Here is a 23,089-nt window from a genome sequence, read left to right on the forward strand (position 1 = left end):
CGGATCGTCGGCTGTTGGATCGTTGCATCGATACAAAACGATTGTTATTTACACCCCTACATACCGGCGGTGCACTGTCACTGGGAATCCCCGAGCAGCAGCTGCCTCAGGCCCTGTCGCCTTTTTAGGATTTTCCCCTACTGATTTGTGGCGGTTGGAAGTAGACGTTAGCATTTTTCAGGTACATGGTAAAAACTGCAGGTTCCGAAATAATAAAAGCGAACACATTTTCAACATTTTAAGTTAATCTAGGCATTAATAAACAGTTTCAGTGGAGTGATCATAGTGATCTGCATCAGGAGCGTTGGTTGATGTGGCATGTCAAGCAACAAAAATTTAATTTTTCCATCTCCAGCATCTGCTGCTTGTGTATTTTTGAACATTTCAGCGAAGTGTCTGGGGGGGAAAGTAGGGTGTACCAAAGCTGTACATCCCAAAAATAGGGTGTACAATTTGTAATTTTTTAAATAAAGACCATACACAATGTACGCCTGAACACTAAAAGCCTGCCCGATAAATGGTTGTGGTCATGGTAGGATTTGGAGATCATCCTGGGATTGTCCAATTGGAGACGTAATTGTAGAAGAGGGCAGCAAAATATGTATAGTTTTGAAATCTTATGCCATCTGTTTCCCTGCTTTGGAAGAATTTAACTTGTAACTCATTTAGTTTATGGATTTAATTCATCTGGATCTCGCATACGTTTTTTGTTGTTGTATTTTGTTTGCTTTATCAAAGCGTCGATCCAATAACGGTTTAATCAACAAGGGATACTGGCATTATACTTTTCAAACAGTTTTTTTTGTTTTTAATCATCCCAATAATATGTGTTGTGGTTTTCAACAGGGAACATTTGCAGGTCACCCATTGCTGAAGCCGTGTTTAGGAAGATGGCAACTGATACTGGAGTGGTTGATCAGGTAAAATGATCTGTATTCACTGAAACATTACAGAATATACATCTTAGCAAACTACTAAGAATATATTGTTTTAAATTCTGTTTCTTTTTTTATGAAGGCTATAATTGCTATATTCAAACCATATGTAGCTTTTTTATATTTTGAAGAATCTCTAACTGTTGGCAAGTTACTTTTATTTTGCTAAAAAAAAAAAAGAAAGAAAGAAAGCTTTAAGGGGCTCTAATCTAATTTAAAACATTTACAGAAAGGCTGCCTGTTCTGGAAGTTAATAAAAAAATAACTGATATAAGTCCTTTGGTAAACACTGTATTGTGTATAATTATATTTTTTATTTGATCACACAGCAGATGATCTGATCTGACAATTCTGATATTAGAAATTAAAAGGTTTGGGATTTATATAATTTAAATTGAATAAGTTTAAGGCTACAAATTAAGATGATTATCTGTAATCCCTATACTATTTAAAACACTTTAAATACTTGACCGCTTTTTGTTTAGCAGTATGACACTTCTGATCTGTTGTTGTTTTTCATGCCCTGCTATTCCTAGTGGAGGATAGACAGTGCTGCCACCTCTACCTATGAGATAGGGAACCCTCCAGACCACCGCGGTCAAGCCTGCATGAAGAGGCACGGCGTGCCCATGAGGCACGTGGCCAAGCAGGTACGACCACGCTCTTTACACGTAGCAGTAGCTAGTGGCCCCTTTCTGTGCTCTGTTCTTGCAGTGGGTCATAGACAGTGGCGCCACATCTGACTGGAATACAGGCAGCTTACCGGATACCCGCGGTCTGGCTTGTCTCAGGAAGTATGGCATTGAGACAAGCCATAAGGCTCGACAGGTACACCTCGACGATCCATGGCTACCCTTACCTCATCAGTGAGATTTTGTAATAATCTTCTGCTGATAGTACATCATTTGACTATTAGAGGTCATTTTGGATCCAGAGCTGTCTGAGAATGTGTCAATAGAAATACAGGTGTTTGATAAAAGTTTACTGATTTTTGTCTTCTTAAAAATGATTTATTTATTCGTTCTTTTTGTTTTTGTTAATGCAGAAAAACTATGGAATACGTACAGTGCTGGGAAAAAATATAATTTTCCTCATGCATTGCCTCTCTTTTAGCTCTTTTCTTCCTTAGAATTAAATATCAGAGAGAGAGAACCAGTATGGATAGAAAAAAAGAGAAATATAAATAGGGGAAACAAAAACACTGCCTGCATTATAGAGATTTGATCAGCCAAGTTTTGCTGTCTTACAGCATATACGTTATGCTAAAATATATATAAAAACAAAAAAAAAAGCACAACATACTAATCAAAAGAAAAGAAACAAGGAATATCAGTGGAGAAATTGTTCCAAAGGTCTTACTATGGCTTTAAGACTCCGGTGAACATCTGTAAGAACTATTTCTAGCTGGATGAAAGCTTAAAACATTCAAACTTCAATACTTTGCTGACAAAAATTAGTCCAATATTGCATCAGCTACTCATCCATGAGGTCAGAAAGAACCCTGAACATGTTAAACACTTCAGGCCTCATATGCCCAAGTTAAACCTGCTGTAGGAAAGAAAGTGAGGGGAAATGGCACATAGGGCCTAAAGAGTTTTGGGACCATACCCGATGTTTAATGCTAAACCTTTTATAAAGATCTTTAATCTTATTGTCTATCTAATATAACACTAACAGAGTTTATTTAAAAAACAAAAATCATAGCAATAGCCAAATGTGGTGGAGGAGTGATGGTTTGGGGCTGCTCTGCTGCTTCATGACCCGGATGACTTGTCACAGTTGATGGAACCATGGATTCTGCTCTCTAGCAGAAAATCCTGGTGAATTTCTGACCTTAATCTCTGTTGGTATGCAGCAGGACAATGATCCAAAACACACCAGCAAGCCTGAATCTGAATGGTTAAAAAAATGTAGATTTTGGGTGGCCTAAAAAAAAAAAAGGTCCCATCTCGGATCCAATTGGCATCTTTTGCTGTAACCTTAAACAGGCCATTTCTTATTGTAAAATCTTCACTGTGGCAGAACTTAAAATAATCATTGCTTGTTAACCAATATGTTGGGCAGTGGTTTTTATGATTAGCATTAGATGGGCATTACTTTTCCAAATAAACTGAGTTTATAAAAAAAAAGAAAAATCACTAATGTAATTTAATTTATGAAACATTTGGCCAACAGGTGTGTGTAATAGTAAAATTAGTGTTGAAGTGTGACAATATTGCAAAAAAAAAAAAACAAGAATAATACCTTAAGCGTTTTTACTGCATTTTTTTTTTAAATAAAAGTTTCATTATTTTAATTCTTATAGTGGCGGAAAAGAAATCCGATATGCTGAAGCCCTATTTTTTGGATTTTAGTTAGTTTTTATTTATTCTGAAAATATTTGACTCCAGAACAAAGAATCCTGTTCTGTTTTTTGCAATGTACCCATTTTTAGTGTTAAAGTTACAACCCAAATCGGCCCGTCTCCTGTACGACTAAAATTCAGTTTTAAATGATCCTAGTTGTAGTGCCACAAATCACTCTGGGATATTTGCTTATCTTGGGACTTAAAGCTGTTTGTGACGCTGTCTCATCCTGAGCGTGGCTCCTAGTCCCCCATCACCTTCTAACACCTTTTTTCCCCTCCTCCGTCGTGAGACATCTTAGGTGTCTCACCCTTTTTTCTAAGATCTGCTGTCTCCTCGCGTTGTCTCACAAGAAACCCATTCTGTCAGGCTAACATGTAATCTCCTTAAATCAGAAAGCTAGACCTCTGGCTTAAACTCAACCAAATCCACACAATGTGCTCTGACAAGCTTTTGCGTTTTCCTTTATTAGTCTCTTTTTTTTTTTACTTCATTTCACTTTTGCTCCCACCATCCCGCTTTGCTGAACTTCTGGTACAGCTTGTCTCTAAGCAAATTGCCCAGTTGGGATTACGCCTGGAGACCATTGCATCCCTAAATACACGAGAGTGTTTGTTTAGTAAAACAAGCATTCTCAGATGATATCTTTAGCAAGTAATGTGGAAAGTTTTTCTCCTATCGAGGAACTGCCAGCAAGACGTAGGATTTAGGAGAGCTAAATTTGTGATTCTATCCTCAGTGATATGTTATCATTGTGTCAACATTTTAGGAATGATCATCTTCAGCCAAAATACCGCAATCCCCATGTAATCACATTCATTTAGCCTATCATCTCTAAAGTCTCTAAAGTCTTTTTTCTTTGTTTTGCACAAACATGTCTTCCTGCTGCCATTATCGGATATTTTTTTTGATCAGATATTACTCTTTTTCTTCAAACTACTGATTACTAAGAGTTAGTACTATGCAATGGCGGAAAGGGAAGTTTAATAATTAAAAATATTTTTGTTAGCGAATAAAATTTTTTGTTACCTCTGGTGAAAATGGCTTTAATGTAGTATTAAAACATAAACTTTGAAAATTAAGAAAAATCCTACTTTCAAGTTTATTTATTCATAAGTAGAAAATCTCAAATTAATATATTTTTATATAACTAACTTATTGTATAATAGTTTGTAGGAGGTTTTAGATCTGCCACAGGCAGAGGCTCATTTATTTGTTTATTTATTTTGCTCCAGTTCTCAGCACTTACCAAACACGTCTGCATAATATCGGGGAAGAATCTTAATAACACTACTGTGGCTTATTATTTGATTACAATAATAAACTATAATACACATTTTGCACGTTCTTTGCTGTATGGTACAATACTTAGATTTCTTTGAATATTTTTAGAATCATGGCCATTTAAATTATTTAAGCAGTGTGGGCATTAATGGTGTGTTATTACAGAATGCTCTGTACTTGAACCTTGAAGTCCTACCCAAAAATGGGTCTAACTAGGACATCACAGGTGTGAGTTATTTTACCATACAACTGTCCAGCCACCTATATTTGGAAGGATTGCAAGGGCAGTAGATAGAAATGCATAGTAGAACAAAATACAATCAACTTTCTTTGATTATTGTCTTCTCCATTTATTCCATCTCAGTCCCAAATCTAACCAATGACTCTGGATAACTTGCAAATGGGAATGTTCAACAATTTGTCTCTTTGTGTGCTCCAAACTTGTAGATAAGCCAATTTATGTAAAAAAAAAAAAAAATGTAAATCCCTTTATTATCCCATTGGGAAATTCGCACTCTGCATTTTGACCCATCCAAGCAGTGGGCTGCCATTGTGTGGTGCCTGGGGAGCAATCAGGGGTTAAGGGTTTTGAACCCAGAGTTCAGGCTGTCGGGATCAAACCGGATACTTGCAACCTTCTCAGAGAACAAGCGCACTGCTCTAACCCACTAGGCCAACACTCCCCCTTCAATGTAGTTTTAAAAACATTTAACTGGATTAAATGGTTATTTTTTCCTTAGGATTTGAACAAATCTCCAATCAATGTTATGATCCAACCCATTGTAAATGTAAATACATTATCAATGAGAAAAGGATAGAGCAATAGAGTAAAGTTATTACCCTCCATTCCAGTGAGACCAGCTACTGAGATACCTCTTGGTATCCTGAAATGCTTCTTAGGCCCTATTTTGCTGTTGCAACCATGAGATGTGAAAGGTTTTATTTATTTTATTATATATTTTGTTGCCTAATGTTGAGGTCCTAAGTCCACATTTTGACAGAGGGGGCAGATTTTTTCCAAATGTTCAGGGTTGGATTCATGGCAATTATAATAGTTTTTATATCCTCAGCAATAGTTTAGAAATATTAAACTAATGGGGTTAAACCTTTGGAGGCAAAACTGAGCTATTGTTGATGATGACATTTCTTACACAATGGAAGGACCTCTGGATAGATGGATTAAAAGTGTTTTTTGTTTTTTTTTAAAGGAGGACCACTCTGGTGAAACAGATGTGTAACTCTTATAAAGGCTAATTTTATTAGATATTAAAAAGCGTTGTGTTTATTGTTTTGCCTGAGAAGAGCACACATTATTTTTTATTATAGGATTTAAAAAAAGGTTCCATTAACTTGAGGAGTAATGAATTATGACGTTGACTCTGGAACAATCCTGAAACAAGAAATGTTTCGCGAACTTGTACTTTTCGAATAACTTTTAATTTATATTTTTTTTAAAGCAGGGTATTTTTACGAACAGCACCGTCCCATCGCCACATATCTCCACATAGCTTGTCTAAGACTTTACCCTAAGTTTTTTTTAGTTTTTTTATCTGAGTTTAAACATTGTTTATCGCTCCACTCACTCCTTATTTTCGATAGGACCCTCCCTTCTCATTCTAAGCTATGTTTTTTCCATTAAATCAATCCAGAATCCCTATCAGGCTTGTAAATAATTTTTTTTATTTTTTATGGAAGCTAAGCACCTTTCATTTAAACTGTAATGGTTAGTCTGTGCGTGTTGAGCTCTGTGTTTCTAATACCACATTGTGTGAATAAGGGGAGAGAATATGAACTCACTTGTTACATAAATGATAGTATCTGTCTCCAGAGATTTTTTCTCCTGTTTTTCTTTTGCTTTTCAAACATGTTTTTTTGTTATGTGCCATTAAAATGTCTTAAAAGATCAATCACTTGAAATCCATGTTGTGCTTTGAGAACTATTTACCTCTTAGATTTTTTCTCCCGTTTTTAATTGTTAGATTGTCCCACTGATTATTACATACCTTTAAGATAAATGAAACAATTCAAATGGACTCTTTGTGAATAAATAATTAACCTCCCTCATATCAGAAGTCAAACCCAACAATACGAAAGAGGCAAGCTCTCAGAAGGCGACTGATGAAAAGTAACTTCAAACTAAAAAACAGAAAAAGGGGTAACGAAAAATAATTGTTTTAGCTTGTTGGAGCAAAATCAGAAAGAAAATCTTAATTGAGGGAAATACTTGTTCACAGCACAATATATGCATGTTTTTTGGAATCTGTTTCTTATTATTCAGCCAAGTTTCTTGATTAAAAAATTATGAAAGCATAGCCAACAATAATAAGACGTTGATGCGATTTATTCAGAAGAATTGAGAGTCCAAAAAGAGGAGAGTTTATCTTGCAGAGGAGTGGAAGCGCCTAACTGTCTACCTTAGTACTGTCATGATCGTTTTACCTTTAAGTTTTTCCTGTTTAACTCTAAATCCAGTTACTTTCTGCTGTTAAACTGTTATTTTTTTGACAAATCTAATTTTAAAGTATGGATTAAAGTGGGAAGTTTAGTATGATAATGATTGATATTTACTGCTGAGGATTCCTCCTCTCTCTGGAAGGACCAGTGGGAGTCTTTGCTGTCTGTAACAGGTTTCCACAAGAGCCAAAACTAATATTAGCCTTTCTCTGTGTTTCTATTCCACTTCCAGGTGACCAAAGATGACTTCATGAGCTTCGAATATATCCTCTGCATGGATGAGAGCAACCTGAGGTACAGTTATTCCAGCTCACAGCGTTGTTTATTTTCCCTTTCCAGCGCGGATTGCAGTTTGACGACATGCAGGCATTAAAAACACCAGGGTCATTTTTAATGTGTCTCATCTGGCTGTTGGGATCAGAAAACATTCACTCTTAATATGCTTGAGCTATGGTTGTGATCCATGCTGTTTGATCACATTCAAACAAAACTGTGGTAACATTGAGCTATAACTAACTCCTTGCTGAATGCCACCCTTTAATGAGCAGCGGCCTTTCTTAATCTCTTTCCAAAGGTCATGAGGAGGGATATTTTTTTGTTACTTTGAACGTTTAGGGATCATTTTGAGATCACATGCCTATGGCAGATCTGATCCGTAAGCAGCTTACTGAGTTCTTTGGATGCCTTGTCTTTGCTCTTTAGGTGGTTTTTTCCTTTCGTTTTTCCTCCCACATATTTTTATTGCTTGACAAAAAGAGTTGACTAACTTTTTAACCTCCTTTTTAGGGCTAAATTTTACTTTATATGTACATTCTCTTGTATTATTTATTTGATATGCTTTTCGGGTAGGATTAATCACATAGATGAGTATTATTAGCATGTTTGAGTTGAACATTTTTAGTATTGCTGATTCTTGCTGTGAATGAGTAACAATTTTTGTTTAACTTTCCAGCGACTTGAAAAGAAAGGCCAATTCAGTGAAAAACTGCAGAGCAAAGATCGAGCTTCTCGGGTCATATGATCCTCAGAACCAGCTGATCATTAAAGACCCATATTATGTAAGTATTCCTACGTCAAATTGAAAATAAAAAAAAAAAAACACTTGAAAAAAGTCCTGCAAAGTCTTGAGAATGGGTGCCATGCACGCACAGCACCTCAGAATCAGTTGTTGATGTAAAACTCCCTCCTATAGATGAAGCCGTCCTAATTTGAGTCTGAGAGTTTTTCATCACTTTGTATTGTTGTGCTGAAAAGTAATTCAACACTTCAAGGGCTAAGAAAACACTGGTGTGTTGCTTCTTCCTTATTATCATACAATCTGAAGCAGTCATCAGTCACTCCATGGATTCATACCAGTTAGAACTCAACCAAGCGAAGAAACTGAGAAACTCATATTTCAGTGAGATAATTCTGCTCATGTTACGATAGGATAGCTCTGCGTTGAAAGCACATCCTAAACTGACCACTCATACTGTCTTACGCATTATGGTATTAAAACATAACCTAGTAAGGGCCCCAAGCTGTTGGGAAACTTCACATTCTTTATGAAGCAAGTGTAAAAAAAAAACATTTCCACCCATAGAGCACGGGTGTTTGGTGTCAGCAAACATTGATGCTTCTTACATATTTACATATTTCATATAACTACATATTTTTGTGACATCCATGTATAAAAAGAAAATTAGATTTTTCTTTTCACCAGATGTGGGTAACAACCCAGGTAATTCATACATAGAAAACAGAAAGAAAAGAAGAATGTGAAATGACACAGGAAACAAATATTGAACTCATAAAACAATGTGAATAACAGAACATTTGTATCTGTGATCATAAAGACATTTATAGCCCGTCAAGCCAGACTGACGGGGCATAAGTTAATCTGGTATGGCTCAGGCTCCTTCCGAAAAGTGCGAGTCAGTAAGGATTTGCACTGTTTGGAAGACTTAAGCCAAAGTGGAAGTCTATCAGTAATTTTCATTACAAGTCCTAGCTCAAAAGTGGTGGCAGTAAAGCAGACCCTAGGAAGAGAAACCAGGATGCTTCCTATTGCCAGTTAAGTTAGCTTTAGTTAGTTAGTTTTTTCCGACCTAAACGATGGCTGGAAGGGGTCCTGCAGTCTCATAGGTTTCTAAACAAACACTTCAGGGTTGGGTGATTATTATTTTTTTTTTTTCCTGGGGAGGGGGGTTGCCATATTATAGATGCTCTCTGAGTCACCATCCCTTCAAGGGATGTGTCACTTTCTGTGTTTTAAGTTACCTGTAAAAACGGTAACTTATCAGGGGGAGTTCTTAGGTTTTTTCTTTATTATCATGTATATTATTAATTTGTTAGCCAGATTAGATGGAGTAGAAGGCCTTCCTTCACATGGTGGATTACACTGTGTGTACAGAGGCCATCTAATGAGGGCAGTCTTCTTGACTTTGGAAGATACACAGGATAAGGACACATCCTGGAGCCGGACTGATAGAGGAGAGCTATCTGTAATCCTGAGGCATAGACGCAAGAGGCACGAAGCTCAGGGCATGGATGGCGTGTCAGTTTCTGACACTAACAGCTAAGCATCCAGCTGATGCAACACAGACTCATGAGGTATAAGAAGCAGGAGATTACCCTGTTCAGGGCTCAATTTTTACAGATGCTTGCTGACATTTTGAGCCCACAGCTGTGCCGAATAGGGGTGTAAATCACATCCATCATGGCGATTCGATTCAGTATCGATTTCCAGACCCAACGATTCGATTATTGTTGATACTCAAGAATAAAACATGATACGATTTTTTATTTATTTATTTTTTTACCTTAAAGACTAGACAATGTTTCAAATTTGAAATAAATCAATGAAAGCTGTAATATCGTAATGCATTTTTTTTTTTTTTTTTTTTTTTTAGAAACAACAGCAAATAGCAAAAGTAGAAAAGTTGCACTCCACCAATTCCTATTAAAAACTCATTCACTGAAAAATAATAATGTCCCTGCGTTATAGATTCTGAAAGGCCTTGCATCAAAAAATACTGCACAAAATCAGTGCAATAAGTGCAGTGCAATACCTCGGCTCCAGACGTTCCTGCCCCCTCCACAGACGCTCTGCTGCACCTCTTTCAAATTGTAGCTGACCGCAGACAGTGCCGCAGACAGGAGGCCGGCTTGTTTTGTTTTTATGACCGAAATTGTGGAAAACACCTCATGAAGTTTGACCGCTAGAAGAGCGAGGTGCGCGAGAACACTGGGACCCTTTTTCCACCTGGATCCCCGCTCTTTTTGGCCCTCATGTCCCTCCGTCGTCGGACTAAACTCGCCCCCACTTCCTCTTCGTCTCGGCCGTATCTCGACCCACAGTGTATAGCGCAGACCACGCTTCAATATTGAGAATAAATCAAAAATGTCTGTGTCAAGTTTACTGCAACACACTGCTGTAAGACTATAAGCAGGAAGCGCAGTAGGAGGGCAAAATAGGTTTAGCGCCACCGCAGCACGGGAGGGAGAATTACGTCCAGGAGCAAATGGATAAAAATAGACCGGAGGAAAAAAAACATGAATCGATTCTCTTGCGGACATGTCGATGCATCGGATCGTCGGCTGTTGAATCGATGCACCAATACAAAACAATTATTATTTACACCCCTAGTGCCGACTCCAAGCAATCTCTCTGTCCTTTAACGACCAGAACTCGATTAAACTTAGTTACTTTTTAACTCCTGTTTTATAGTCCTTTTTATATGATTTTACCCAGTTTGAGTTAAGAATAATTATACTATCCACACAATTACCTGATTTGTTCTGATAGTCCTGGCCTAGGCCTGCCTTTGAAACTGGCTTTACCAGCTCCTTTCTAGACTGATTCACCAGATATGTTTCCATTTTTCTATCGCACATTTTCAATAACTGTATTAGAAAAGCTTTATCAAATAAAAATTTTCCTTCTCAAAAGTTTTTACTCTCACTTAAGTTGACACAAGAGATGAAGATACTTTTTCCGAATCAGCTCTGACGTAGCTAACTTTACTCGCACGGCTGATCAGCTGTTTCTGCTATCAGTGTCTTGCTTGATGTTCTGCTTATCTGTTTTAACATATTTCCATTTATGGATTACTTTAGTTTCTATCCTGGTCAAAACTTCCTGCCAGTGGCACATTTAGAAATACATTTACTATGAAAAAACTGCATTGAATTTAATAAAACAAAAAAAACCTGCTGTTCAACTATATGCATTTGACCTAGTTTTACAGCATTGCATGTAAATCTAGGAGAAAAAGCCCTGCTGTTACTCAAACAGTTTCCAACTTTCCACTTTGATTTAGAGTCGAGTAAAAATACTTTCTAAATAAGGGAGTTTGTTGGGTTGGGTGACTGCAGAGTTTTTATTGGTTGAGATTAGACTGAACACAGCCGCTCTTGTTTCTGATTAAACATTGTTTAAGCTCAGGTAAAGATAAACAGATGGCACTAAAACATTATCAACCAAATTGTATACATTGCCCTGTGTGCCTTGATTTAAAAGTTGGCTGAAATGATTGGGTGTATAAAGAGAAAGGGAAAACATGAGACAAAACTCCATGGCCCAGGATTTGATCGTTAATTCCCACCAATTGTTTATTTATGGAAATTTATTATAAAAAAACCCATAATGAGACAGATTTTTCTTTTACTTTCCTGAGATTCGTAAGTTCACATACACTAACAATCTTCATTAAAAGAATTTGCAATTGCCCAGATAGAGCTGATGTAATTGCTTTCTAAACATCTGTGTCGTTTGCAGTATTTGAATGAAGGCATAAATGTAGATGTATCTTCTAATGGAAGACTGAAAAGTTTGCAACTCTAAGTTTGATTTATCCTCAAGTTTAATTTCCATGTGTTTTAAATTGTGACATTTCTTTGTTTATGAATGTATTTTCAACATGAAAATGTTCAGCTGTTATTTTGGCCATATTTGTGTGAAATTTGCATATATACTCCTGAGCAGAAGCAAAAAACCTTCTGAAGCTGGTAATAGTGTTATCCACAGTAAACAATGTCCTCTTATTACTAAAAGTGAATTTTAAAGGAATAAGCCATTACTGCAACACATAAATTAGTTAACTCATAAAATCTTAAGGCTGAGAAAACCATCCCCACCACTGAAGTAGCAGGTTTTTAGGGTGTTTCTGCTACTGGAGGGACTGGTGCACTTTACTCAATTTATTACATGATGAGGAAAGAACATCATTTTTAAACAATGAGGCAGCATCTCACAACATTATCCAAAAAATATGAAGATTAGAGTCAAATAGGTCTCTTAAATGGATGATTTCCGCCTTTTTTTTTTTTTACCTCTATACATTTTCAAAGATGCATATATCCGCAAGCAAAAAAGAAAAAATACTCGTAAATGCATAACGATCAGTCTGATGCTCCTTGATTAAATCCTACTTTATATCAAACCTCTGTTTTTGATCTAACAATGAATTTCCAGCTTATTATAAATGTTGAACTGAAATATCTGAAAGAATATTGGCCCCTATTTCACTATTGCTTTTATTGACATTTCAGAATACTGGTTTAGCTTTGTAAAAATTAGGCCTAGCAGGAAATGTTGCCCATGTAAGCCTTTTGTTTGTCTGTTTGTCTTTGGGTGGACTTAATATGAGTTCAGATGCATGATGGGGTTATAGCGAGAGTTCGCAATCCAGAGGGAGAAATGAGATCTTTTCTAAGCATGTTTCATGCAATAATCAGCTCCAAAGCAAAACAGTGCGGACTGTGGTGATAAAACAGATCAATTACTAGTTTAAAAAGAAAACAAACATGTCTCACAACCTTTCCAGACCTGTGCTCATTTCATTCGCTTTTCTTACAGAACCGTAATTACTTGGACTGCAACATCAAGTCATTTTCTTTTTTCTTATGTATCCGATTAGTTTGGCTTTTCATGCACCATTGCTGGCTCAACCCTTTTGTTCTTTACATACCGGTACTCTCCCTGCAGTGGGAGGCCCAGCCAGATGATTTGGACAAGGTTTCTTGGCTCCTTTTTATCTTTCCTAAGGGTTGTGAATGAGAAAAGGCAGAAGTTGGAGAGGTGCCTAAGGAGAAGTAGTGAAAGGTTTGAGAGCACAAATGGCAGTGATAACATCAGGATAAATTCGTGACTCACTGTATGTCTAATGGTTGCTAAATCTTTTGTTTTTCTGAAAGTATTAAGAATTAAATTTTTTTCCTGTGTGGTCTCAGAGAGAGCAGTGCTCTGGAGATTTGTTGTGTGTATTCCTTCTTTTCTCATCTGCCCTTTTACTTGTCTTGGAACGCCATCCCTAAATAAAACATAATTTCATTAGGGTTTTGGCTGAAGGAAAATAAATATGGCCCAACACTATAAAGGGGCTGACAGTTGTATTCGGTATGGTTTGAGCATCTCACTTCATCGCATAGTGATCAGGGGCTTTCTAGGTCTGCTTACCAGAACTCCTGATATTTAGTGTGGTTTTACTTTGAATATTTTATCACCATTTAGAACGTGGAGCCTCGCCATCAACCCTCTGTTTTGACCACAAAATGAGACAATGGGTGACTAAATAAATGCAGACATGTGTTTCCTCACTCTCTGCTGGAGGGATGGGGATGCACCTTGGAGCCAAACAGAATGCTTCCTTTTTATCCTCTGGCCTTTTGCTCTTTATTATCCTAATTGAGCAATTTTGTTTCATGCCTAAACAGAGTTGTTTAAAGGTTCAAAGAGTTTAATCATGTTCTATGACAATAAATTGAAGCATAACGTTCTTGATTTTTGGGTTGCTAAATTTAACATGGTGTTCTGCCAGATTACTAGATTGCCTGTCAGCAGTGTGATTTATTAAGAAGCATCCTACTAACTCCCTCACTTTATCTGAGAACTGTGTTCTGCTTGAGCAAAAAAACAAAACAAAAAACAAATGTACCCAATATTAAGCAACAATTCTTGTTCACATGTTTGTGGTCTGAATTTTCCTCTAACATTCATCATAAAGTGCAAATATTTTGACATCAAAGTAGTTTTCCAATAAAATATCCAAGCTATGAGAAATATTGCAATGCTGATTAATCCTCAAAGTTTTCCACAATTTGTCACATTACAAGCACAATCTTGGTTAAATTTGAATTTTATTTGACAAATACAAACTCAGCGACTCTACAGTGAAAAGTGACATATGAATAAAATTTTTATTTGCAGTTGCAAGTCTTTAAGTGTAGAATAATATTTTTTATTGTGAGGATCATTCAACAGGTCCTTTTAATTCCCAACAATGTAGCATATTCCTAGCATATGGAACTGAACATTAATGGATTAAAAACACATGTTCTTAAAATCTCCAATTGTCGTATTATTTGAACCAGCAATGTTTTAATATGCTAAATATGTGCAAAGAAAATCAGCAATAGTTATATCCTTAACAGAGAGTGGTAGGAACGTTCCCCCTCATCTATCTGCTGTGGTCTTTGGTGTTTACGATACTGTTAACTGTTGCATAAAAAACTTTAAGACTTCTGGGGAACAGCTGGATTTAAACTGAGGTTATAATAAATTCAATTATGCAGTATATTATAATGATGATCACACTTTCATCAGTAAAAAACATGTTTCATCTATTATTTTCCTTCTACTTAACGTTAATGTTCTTCTTTATGTTGTTCTTACCTATGCAATCCTAGTAAAGGACATTAAAGCTTTTTGTTCTAACATGAGAAAATGTCTAGTTGCTATGATATTACTTCAGAATTATACAGTAATGTCTGTATTTACATTCACACACAGTAGATGGGGTTCAAACAAAAGTTTCCTGTTTTTCTTGAGTGAAAAAACAAAACAGAAACCACCAAGGCATGTGCCAAAACCTCCATGAACTGAACAGTTCAGAGTTTCAAAAACACTCAAGTCTCTTTGGTGTTATGCCAATGTTTGACATATAGGAATGTGTCAGAATTTGAGTGCGGCTTTTACCGCTCAGATAAGCCCCTTAGGATCCGATTTAATTCAGTTTGAAACTTAAAATAAGTTGAAAACAATTTTCTGGGTAAATAGTTTCCATCATTCAATGTTTTCCCCTAAATTTGCAGTAGTGTGGTTGGGTCAATTATTGCCTCTTAAAAGTGATGTAAGTGACCATTTTATCAAGCTTATGTAACTGGAAATGTTTTTTTTTTTCTTCTATTTTGTCCCTCAGGGAAGTGATGAAGACTTTGAGAAGGTGTATGAACAGTGTCTACGCTGCTGCAAAGCATTCCTGGAGAAGAACTCCTAACAAGATCCCATCATGAAGCACTTATGACTAAATTTAACAGCTGAACACAGTCTACCCCGATACATCTTTACTGTCATAAAACCAAGTCAATGTAACTGTTCTGCGTCTGTCAATGAAACACCACCACAGCGCTATTCTACAGTGTTGTAGATGTTTTAGCAATGACATTTAACACACTGCTGCTTCTACAGGTTTATCTGGATCATTAAAGAGAATCATTTACTTCAAAAACTGTTTTACTTGGTCACAAATCTTTCCTCTCTGTGTGAATTTCTTAACTAGATTTATGTAAAGCCTCGATAAGAAATCTATAGAGCTAAGGAATTGGTAATAAAAAATATCTCAATTGAAAAGATCAATTTATGAACATGTTTAAATAAAGGAATAACTTCTGTCCTGATTTAGTCTTCAATGATTTGGATACACAGCTAACAGGTTGGTTGATAATGGTCACACTTTATAGAAATAAAAGTCTACTTACCATAATAAAAAATGGCTGATTTTTAAGATGTTAAAATATTGAATTAGGAATAAAATATTTCAGGACTTTTTTCCACATTTAATATAAATCCAATATAATCAGTCAAAACAGATATGTAAGGGAATAAAGTGAAACAAAAACAATATTCCGGTTACATATGTGTTTAAGCTCATAACCAAATGCCTTGTTTTCTTCAGCATCCAAGTCTTTGGTACATACCTACCGTAGATTATACTGGATGTTAATTATGTATTATGTTATGGCCTGGCTCTTGGACCTTAACAAATCAAAGGAAAGCCACACATGGAGGATAACTTAAGATAGGATTTATTTAACAAAAAACATAAATGGCTGGAGGGCAGAGGGAGAAAGAGCGAGCTGAGCTCCTCCAAACTTGTCCGGTCTGAGCTGAGCTGCTACTGGCTGGGGTTGATCACCTGACTTAGGCTGGAGCGGAGCTTGGGCTGTGGAGCTTGGTTTGGGCCTCCAGGTGAGGAAGATCGGTGCTCCTTAAGATGGATCTGACGTCAGTCTGGCCAGCTGCCTCCACTTCCAATCAGCACCAATTAGAAGCTCTACACAGGGATGTTAAGGACTCAGGAAAGGCCTTGGGCCGTAATAGTTACACATTGACCAATGTGGTGTCCTTGTTTCTCCAAAGGAACTGTTTGCCGTTCAAATCACAAATGCAAATGCTTATTTTATTTCCATGTGAAGTATAAAAAAAAAAAATCCACTAAGAATGTTGTTTATAATTGCATTTGTAAAAGATTGGTCACTCTGACAAGGATTTTTGTTTCTGCAATAGGATGCATCTTATGTAATATGTCCCATAATGAAACTTTACACAAACATATTCAATATTCAAATGTTTGTGGTATCATAGTTGAAACGGATGACGAAGTAATGCAAGGTCAAGAAGCTGGGTCAGGTGATCCTGAGCTCCATGGCCAATTTTTTGCAGACAGTTTTGACAGACCTCCCATCTTCATATGGAGTTAAATATAACTCTAAAATAGCATCTAAAGAGGACCTGCCACTAGATTTATCTAAAGTGACAAGATTTTTTTTTTGGCAGATTTTCAGTGGGGCAAAATTTCTCTGATTGCATTTTTAAGTTTGATGCTGTAGAGATGAGAATGTTGGGCTCTTTTTCTTTTTATGAATTTGACTCAACTCCATAGTGAAAATATGCTATGCTTCCCTCTTTCTGGGAACAATTTGGGAATGGCTCATTCTAATTCCAACATAACTGCAGCATTGTACATCAGATAGTCTATGAAGACAAGAATAAGAGGTTGGTGTGGAAGAGTGTACCTTGTTTGCAGAGAGTCCCAAATAAGCCTTTATAAAACACCTCTGGGATAAATAAGAGCGGCAAATGCGAACCAGAACTCATCCAACATCAGTGTGTGACCTTACAGATAAGCTTCTGGAATAATAGTCTAAAGTTACAATAACCTTATAGCTAAACCCTTGTTGAAAGCTTTTCTAGAATATTTATAAGTGTTATATGGATTTATAAAGAGATGTGTTTGAAATCTGGGTGTGCTTGCAGAGAAGCAAATCTATTTACTGGTGGGCTTGTTTTTCTATGCACCCTAGACTGTGCTGCCCTGGGACGTCAGCTTTATTGTCCATGTCTATCACCACTAAATATGTTTGTGATTTGCCTTATGCTTCTGTAATCCAAGTAGGTTTTTTAAATAAATGTTTATTATATTCCTGTTTTTGACTGTAAAGATGTTTTTGTTCTCATCTTTGTTGTTTACAGACATAGTTTTTCTACTGTGTGCCAGTCACTGGTTATTCAGGATTGGTGTTACTCCCACATCTTTGCACTACCAGCACAGATGACTTATTAGCCTTCTTATGGTAGACTTAGGATTTCATCACAGTTGGAGATGGGGAAACGGCTGTAAATCATTAAAGATGGGTGGGGTTCAAGAAAAGATGAACCATCTGCTTACTGGAGGGTTTCCATGCGTTGAGGAATGTAGTTTCAGAGAAGTCTGTGCATCTGTCATGTTAATCTTGGCAAAAAGAAATGTCTAATCAAATGCATTTTTTTATATTCATTTATAGATTAGCGCAATTATCTGACATTTTGATCAGTATGATATTGTAAGTGTTAAAACAATTACAAGGGGTTTTTTAGGAAATGTGGCACACTGTGGAGAGTGAAACTTCGAGGAGGAATCAAGTAACCTTTTTGTGCACCAGCCAGCCAGGTGTTGTAAATTACTGCCAACGCCATCCAAAAACTATTAGAGGAAATGTTTTAACATGAACACCACTCTTTGTAAGATGAGCCTAAGGCCACCACAGGTGCTAGGTGTTTTTAATAAATTTCACAATGGGTATATCTTTGCTTGAAATATTTTCATCTGACAGCTGTTGACAGCATGTCATGGCTTTGTTAGCACAAAAAAAAAAAAAATTCTGTATCTTTTTTTTTTTTTACTGCAGAACATTTGCTTTTTTTCAACATTTAGGGTCATGTGTTCTAGTGTTTTGTCCCTTTACAACTAGGATAAATGGGTTTCAAACTATTTTGCAAATAAAAATGTGTGGTCTTTATTTGTATCCAGACCCTAAATTCGTGGCACACACCATGTGTGATTTCTAATGTTACTTCAAAAACTGCTGTGTGGAGGCCTCTGAGGTTTTTTAGAATATCTAAAGCTTTGGAGATATCACAGAGTTCTTTTAAATGTATAATAAAAATGAGGAGTTAGGCATCACTGCAAATTAACCAGGACCGCTGGCGTTCCTATCTGCAGAGGCCTGTCGATAACTATAGCGCACAAATATGACTTCTGGCATAAAGAAAGCGAGAAGTCCTGTTTGAAGTTTCTTATAAGCATGGTCGAGGACAGAACAATCTTGTACTCTGTGGCCTAGATGCAAAGTATTAAGTTAACACTCCACATTTTCCTTACATGATGGCCACAGCCATACACGGCAACATTATCCGGTGGGATTCAGAAGAACCAAGTCAAAGTTAATGGGACAACATAGAGATATATTGATACAGGATATACTTGAAACAAGCTCTGCATGTTGCTATAAAAGACAAGAGACGCAAGTTCATGTTTCAGAGAAACGTTCAGAGAACGACCCGAAAACATAAAGCTGCAGCCACAATGGCAGATATTTTCAAAGCATATTAACTCACTGAGAATTTAAAGAAATGATTTAAAATGGATGTTCATTAACTTTCTCTGTCCAGTCTAACCTTTCCTTAGAAAAACATAGAAAAAAAATCCAATCTTTAGATAAATACTGGTGGACATATAACCACATAAACTTCTAGCTGTTATATGTTAGTTTTTACTAATTGATTCAGTGGATGAATTTCAGGCATTCGCCCCCTCTGCATAGCAAAGGGCTGTAGGCTGCAGTCTGCACTGGAACCTGGTGGTAGCTTGGGATGAGCTCAGTAGAAGTGGACCATTACTATCTTTTGCAGGCTGAACTTCTTCAGATGGCACAGGAAATACATCCTGTGCAGTTCCTGTGAGGTGGAGGTCATGTTCAGCTCCCACTTGAGATACAATAACCCTAAATCAAAACATTACCAGTGCATACCTAATCCTAATTCAACCCACAAAACACCTTAGCTTAAACCTAACCTTTAACAAAATAGCTCATTAGGACCATCCAAAATGTCCTCTCTTTGTAAAAATGTCCTCACTCCAAAGATTAAAAACTAAAACTCACTTATTCTAGAACCGGGGCACACACACACGCACTTACCCGCTCACTCTCTCACTCTAATTGAAAGTCCAATCTCACTCCTTTAGGCGAAATCATCCCCCAGAGATGAGCCTAATGAGGGGAGGTGTTGATGTGTTCTGGGTGAAGAGCAGGGGGAAAGAACACGTGTTGAGTTCAGTTATCCTTGCAGCTCCACTTAAAGAGGTTAGAGTGATATAATCACTGAGGTCAATTTGTTTTAGTTTCCTGCCAGTGGACCTTTGTATTCTCTATGGCCACCATGGCAACGGTTACAACCTCAGCAATAATAAAAACATTGTTCTTTGCAGTATTCTGTTCCCATAATCACCATCTACTAAAGACAAGTCATACCTGAAGTGACTTAATGCTACATGCATAATGACAACAATACAAATGATAAAACAAGTATGGCATCCACTCAGATACCATCCTGTTGCACTGATTTCTGACTTGTAATTTTAACTTGGTTTTTCTACTTAAAATGTCTGACTTGGAAGTTGGAGTTTCCATCTTCCAATGACAAATGAAATGCACCAACAGCCTGGTTCTGAACTGGTTCTGATGGTCCAGGAATCTGATATGTTTTCCTGCTTCACATCGTGTCTGTCAGGAGGACGGTGATCCAGCGCTCATCCTGCAGCAGGGTTGGGACACTTGTTGAGCAGAGCATAAGTCCATAAACATGATACTGGTGCAGGTTCCTGTGAAGTCCAATTGCAGCTTCATATAGTGAAGGACTATGTTTATTGCAACCTCCACAGATTCACTGGCTCTGTTGGCAAATTGCATTGGATTCAGAAATTAGTCTGTGATGGAGTTAAGATAGGTCAGCATGCAGAAACACCTGCACACACAACATGGCATACATTTTAACGAATGCCGTGTTTTTGATGCTTTCAGACAGAAGCTGAAGTTACGACCAGCATGGAAGGCAACTCTGGTGGTAAGTAGCTAGTTTTATTTCACTGGCTGTGCTTAATGTGGTTCCTAGTAAATCCTATGCCAATTCTGGGAATAAACCAATTTGCTACCTCTCTGGGGTTATTAAGGGAGTGTGCCTTTCTTGTTAATCCAGCCCTTCATTGCTAGCATGTTTAATTAGAACTTCTGGTAGCTGGAATTATTTAATGATTCTAGCTATTGCAATGTATGTAACGAAACATGCTACAAAGTTTCTCTGTAGTTCAGGGAGCGAGAGAAAGGTGACAATCTTTTATTTAAATCAGGGGGAGATGAGTTTATTTCCCAAATTGTACAGTAAGGCTTTTTCATTAAACGGATGCCTTCTCCATTAGATTTAGATCACTGTGATGAGCAGGGTAGCCTGGCTGGCTCAGAGGCTGGCAGCTCCAGTTCACTGCCTTCTGTTTTCGCCGAGGCAGGCACAAATAGAATGTCCCTGACGAAGGTAGACGAATGTCACCGTGCACTAACCAAGTTCATTGTTTCACAGAATCAATAAGAGAATCGATAAAGAATCAAATCGTTTCACAGAATCAATAAGGGAATCGGAATCATGAAAAGCTGATCAATTCCCAACCCTAAACATGATGGACTGAGGTTTTAATCAAGGCGTTGCAGTCGGGCCCAGTTGTCCTGATTGATCATTATCAACCATTTTTAGCAATAGTTCACATCATCTAGAGACATCAAGAGAGGAGTGTTTTCTAATGCTGCATTCTGGGCGCCAGCAGCAGCAGAAATAGACGATTAGCCATCAGAGGTAAATGTTTGCTATGTCAAAACATATGAAGAAAGATGTATTTCTATGTCTTCTTTAGCATATTTATGCTTTTCAAGTCAACATCCACCTCAAAAAAGCATTAAAACCATTTGTGCAAAATCCACTAAGTTTATCCTAATTTTCTTGTCTCCATCAAGCTCTTCTAAAGCAATACTTCAAAATGCACATAATAAAGGACACATCTTTTGATTAAAGCCGCTAAGCTTCTCACACCTCACTACACCTCAATCACAATGATATGAACAAGCCCAAGATCTTTGGCTGTAAACTTTGGTTTACGGCCAAAGTCACACAGACTTTGGCCGTAAACCAGGGTTTATCATTGTTGTGAATTACCCTGGTTTGTGTTGGTATAAGATGATGTAAGACATCACAGATTCTGTGAACTCATCTAGGCTGTTGGTAGCAGTTCAGAGCAGTCCAAACACACATGAAGATCCTGAACAGCGTTGCTGGTCTGCTTCTTTGATGTCTTCACAGGGTTACAGAGCTTTAAGGAGATCCTCCTGCACAGTCAAGTCTTTTACAGCCTCTAAGAGGTTTTCATTAGAGGTTTTCATTGGAGACTACTCTGTGCTCTGTTTAGTTCTATCAACCTTATTATTAATACTGTGAAGTATATTTTCCCTTCTCCCTTGATAAAGAAAAGTATCCCAATGGTATGATGAGTCCCTGAGGTGGAGTGATTGAGGGTCTAATCGTAAATGAAAGAACAACATCAAAAGGCCAAATAGTTGGGTTGCTTTAAAAGTACCACAGTTTGTTTCTCAACTTAGTCTTAACCGTATGTGTCAAACAAATTCTGGTCCATACCAAACAACCTCGGGTGTGAATCGCTTCAGGTATGACTACAAGCCAGGCTTGGTATGACCCAAATATAGAAAGTACCATAGTATTAAACATAATATGAAAATTATACCTGTTTCACTAACGGTTGCTTAACAACTCTGCTTCCAATAAGCAGGAAGCATTCTCCAACATCACAAAATTCTAAGTGAAACTTCTTTCTACTTTCTAAAAAAAATGCAAAGTACATTTTTGTGAACTAAACATTAAACTAGACACCCATATTAGCACTCACAATGGTTTTGCAACAGTGACGACAGCATAAATATGCAAAATAGAGGTGCGTTCCTCTTTTAGTAGTTTCACTCCATTTTCTTGTCTGTGTGGGCTTGTTGTGAGTTATCGTCGACTTGCAAAGAAGTACAATCTGAATATGAACCAAACCTAATGAAAAAAAAGTCTGCTTTTGATCTGGAACCAACAACCAGACCTTTTCATGGCCCAAAGCACTAAAGATTGATTTCTGATCAGAACACCTCCTGTCCCATGTGTCCTGTTAAATCTTAAAGAGCTGACGATGAACTTGGTAAACTTCCTACAACATTGTCTTCCTCTTACAGTTCTTACAACAAGATCAGATGTTGAGTGATAAACTTATAGTTGCCCTTTCAAGTTACCAGCAGCATCTTAGCTGCTTCTTCCCTTATAATCTTAGCTGTCAGATGATAGGTGTATATACAGAGTTTTGGGTATTGTTTTATACACTGTTTTAGTCTTCTCCACGGCTTTGCTGATCGGTTTATTGAGTTCCAAGGTCTTCATGATGTTGCTCGTTTTCCATTACCTCTAACAAACCTTCAGGCCTTCACAGAAGAGCTGGATTTATGCAAAAATTAAACTTCACATAGATGGATTCTATTTACCAACAAAGATACTCCTGCTTATACTTGCAACAGATCTTATTTAGGGCATCAGAGATGGTAAAACAGATCAAGACCGCACCTGTCAGATTTGTTATTTTCTTTAATAACTGCCTTGTCCAACTCCAGCCTGCATTGTTT

General features: G+C 37.2%; 1 protein-coding gene across 2 annotated transcripts in view; it reads left to right on the forward strand.

Moving 5' to 3' along the window:
• acp1 (acid phosphatase 1, soluble) overlaps positions 1-15,610 on the forward strand; it is an 18,626-nt gene extending 3,016 nt beyond the window's left edge. Inside the window, exons 2-6 of one of the 2 annotated variants that reach the window (XM_015371727.1) lie at positions 847-920; positions 1,650-1,763; positions 7,251-7,312; positions 7,971-8,076; positions 15,199-15,610. In XM_015371727.1, coding sequence (XP_015227213.1) covers positions 847-920; positions 1,650-1,763; positions 7,251-7,312; positions 7,971-8,076; positions 15,199-15,276 — 434 coding nt within the window. In that variant the 3' untranslated portion in view covers positions 15,277-15,610. Of the gene's footprint in view, positions 1-846; positions 921-1,471; positions 1,586-1,649; positions 1,764-7,250; positions 7,313-7,970; positions 8,077-15,198 lie in introns of both variants that reach the window. The other variant, XM_015371721.1, reaches the window with a different exon arrangement.
• The last annotated feature ends 7,479 nt before the right edge of the window (positions 15,611-23,089 follow it).

The sequence above is a fragment of the Cyprinodon variegatus genome, unplaced genomic scaffold, assembly GCF_000732505.1.
Source record: "Cyprinodon variegatus isolate N-32 unplaced genomic scaffold, C_variegatus-1.0 Scaffold4, whole genome shotgun sequence".
NCBI lineage: Eukaryota > Metazoa > Chordata > Actinopteri > Cyprinodontiformes > Cyprinodontidae > Cyprinodon > Cyprinodon variegatus.